This window comes from Poecilia latipinna, unplaced genomic scaffold, assembly GCF_001443285.1.
Source record: "Poecilia latipinna isolate Pla-1442-1.1 unplaced genomic scaffold, P_latipinna-1.0 Scaffold3154, whole genome shotgun sequence".
Lineage (NCBI taxonomy): Eukaryota > Metazoa > Chordata > Actinopteri > Cyprinodontiformes > Poeciliidae > Poecilia > Poecilia latipinna.
The window spans coordinates 1-2,998 of NW_015115770.1; the positions used below are offsets into that span (position 1 = coordinate 1).

The following is a 2,998-nucleotide window of genomic DNA, read 5'->3' on the forward strand; positions in this document are numbered from 1 at the left end:
ACCGCTCGTGTTTCTGGATCCCTTCTAGAAATCACTTAAAAGCGATTCAGAGTTGGTGGAAAGACTCGAAAAGTGCTGTTCAGAGGTCCAGTCTGGCTGAGCCTGAGATTCTTTGCAACAGCGAATGAGTAAAGATTTTTGTCTGTGGATTTTTGCAAAGCCGGTAGAGACGAACACAAAAGGTGCTTCTATCACTTGAGATCCTGTGAAAGGTAATTTAAAGTTAGTGGCTGCATAACAGCACAATGGGGAAAAGTTCACAGGGAATGAATTCATCAATCGAGTCTACGGTGACATACTCATGACTTTGGCTACAAATATTATAAAAAGTCATGCAGGATCATTTATTCACAAACATCATGATTTACAAAAACTAATCATTGATACAATGTGATAAAGCCACTTATTTTTGTCATGTTGTATTCAGTGTTTCTAATTATTCTTGTCCCTAAACATGTAAAGTTTTATCTTCTCGTCTGATTTGGCCCTTGCTCAGGAAACAACCTTTCTGACACGACGGCGCCGTGACGTACCTCCTTCGCGTCTCTGATCTTGACGAGGAAGGTCTGCAGCTCCAGCGTCTCCACAAACAGAGCGCGGCAGACGGCCTGGTAGTGCTCCGGGGCCAGACTCGGGTTGGCCAGACGGGACGCACAGAGCACCACGACCTGACGAAACGAACACACCGGCCTGATCGCTCCCTCCTTCTCCTCTTCCTCCTCCTCCTCTTCTTCCTGTCCGCTGTACCCCTCATCGGTAGCTCCGCTGCCAGCGGAGCTGACGCCCTCGCCGCCCTGATCCCCGCCCGCCATTCGCTCGATGAGGCGCTCCAGCTGCGGGCCGAGCTCCCGCTCCTCGTTGTCGTCCAGCCCCCAGTCCAGAGCTCGGTAAATGGCCACACCGAGGGACTGAACCAGCTGCAGGCACCAAGGGAAGCACAAAGAATAAAAGTTGTTTTTTTTAAACTATATGATGTTAACAGTAAGACATTTCTAAAATACATGGGTACACCCCGACAGACTTGTCAGAAAACCTTTAGCTTCCTGTCAGAGTCAACATTCACTATTTGATACTATTCTCCAAAATATTCCCACAGATGTGGGCCGTTAATTTCAAACATGATCTTTTCATTTTGCGCATGCAAAAAAGTTACAAGCGTGATTACGCCAATGAGTACTCCACTGCGTTCAGAAATGAAAAGAATAATGACAAGCCCAACAACAACCACTTTGGTCATTGGTTTCCTTAAATGTCAGAAATGTTCATTTGTAAAATATGTTTTCTTTTTACTTTTGTCATTTTAACACATTGAAACAAACAAAACTCTTTTTTTTTTTTACATTATTACTCAAATTTATTACTCTCCTAACATTTACTTTCTTTAAACTTTAAGTTTTTTTAAATAAGTAACAAAATGTTTCCAGCATTGTGTTGTATAATAGTGTTAGAAATGTTATTTTTCAGTAAATTACTAACCAATAAAAGTCAAGTTGAGGTGTTATTTTGTGTAAAGTCTTGTATCGCAAGCTAGCTATTTAGCATATCATGAAAAAAAGACTTTAAAAGTTGCTTTGTGCTTTTTACCTGTCGCTCTGCGATTGGTGGAAGAGGAGCGCCTTCATTGTCATCTGGAAAAAAACAAAAACATGAAAACCAGTCAAAGCATCGCTGAGAATCAAAAGATTTCTATGATCATCAATATTGAAAGAAAAAAATGCTTCAACACGGGAGAGCACATTTTCAGCATTTCCAATTTTATTGCAGTATTATTGCTGAAAATTACAATAACAGTATTCATTAAGACTAATCCTTATTTTCAGGACATTTTTCTGTCTCCACTTTTCTCTATGGACGTTTAATGGAAACTATTTAAAGAGTTAAATATGTTATGGATACATATAACATGAATGCATGACACTTGATGCTTACATTCTACCAATCATTGCATGATGATGAATGCAATTCAATATACTGTACTTGAAAAATATTACATTACGTCTAAAGCATCTTTATGGAGCTATATGAATGGAATTGCGTAAATAAACTTTTCAATGACATATATAATGTATTGAGATGAGTCTGTATAAATGAGTGGTAATTGGTAGCCGGAGAGCAGCTTATTTAATATCCAACTTCATAAATGGCTCAGTGATGAAGCTGTAAAGAACGGCAGAAAGGCTGGCTGCAGCGTCTTACAACAGGAAGAAACTAGAATACAAGAAATCACAGAAAGAGAATGACCTACAAAACGACAGAATACTAAATGAAGCTCCTTAGAATCATGACAAACAGCAGACAATGAGTAGATTACAGAAAATAACTTTAAATTATCGGCTGTCAAAGCAAGACAAAACATCCACAAGGTGAGTAAGAAGTGGTGCATGATGAGCACAGCTTTTTGAATTAGCAAAAGCTAATCATCGTTATCTGTGCATGGATGAGTAAAAAGGAACCAAGCAGGAGGAAGACGGATGGAAATGACGAGAACCAGACGGAATAATAACAGAGGAGGAGACGACAGAGGAGAATTAGCAACAATGGCCAGGTGTGAATTGCAGACAGCAGGTTACAATGCGCGCAGCACAGAGCAGACTATGCAGGCTTTCAGAGTTAAACACGAACCAAAACAAATACATCCTGAAGCTAAGACGGGAGCTTAAAGAACTGAAATAAAACCAGAAAAGCTCAACAGACCATCACATCTATTCAGAAACACTGCAGAAAACACATCACACCAAAAACAATTACATTCTGGACACACCAGGACGATAACTTTGGATAAAAATACCCCCATCTGACGTTATCAGGGTATTATTTTGCCCTGACGACCTGACCAAGTTGTACCCTGCCAATGACAGCTGAAAATAGAAACAAAACTATCAAGACAAAATCCAGAAGAAATGTCCACTAAGTTGAGTGAATGTTTCTCTTGAGCTGACACTAGCAGTCTAACTAGTCAGGCTGTCTGCACATGTAGCTAGTCTGCTGTCTCCTGCCA

The 2,998-nt window shown here is 40.2% G+C and overlaps 1 protein-coding gene across 1 annotated transcript in view; it reads right to left on the bottom strand.

Annotated features, from left to right (window-relative positions):
- Positions 1-449: 449 nt before the first annotated feature.
- LOC106940267 (protein spire homolog 2-like) overlaps positions 450-2,998 on the bottom strand; it is a 13,305-nt gene continuing 10,756 nt past the window's right edge. Inside the window, exons 2-3 of the mRNA XM_015022965.1 lie at positions 1,585-1,628; positions 450-917 (exon numbers count right to left, since the gene is read on the bottom strand). Coding sequence (XP_014878451.1) covers positions 465-917; positions 1,585-1,628 — 497 coding nt within the window. The 3' untranslated portion in view covers positions 450-464. The remainder of the gene's footprint in view (positions 918-1,584; positions 1,629-2,998) is intronic.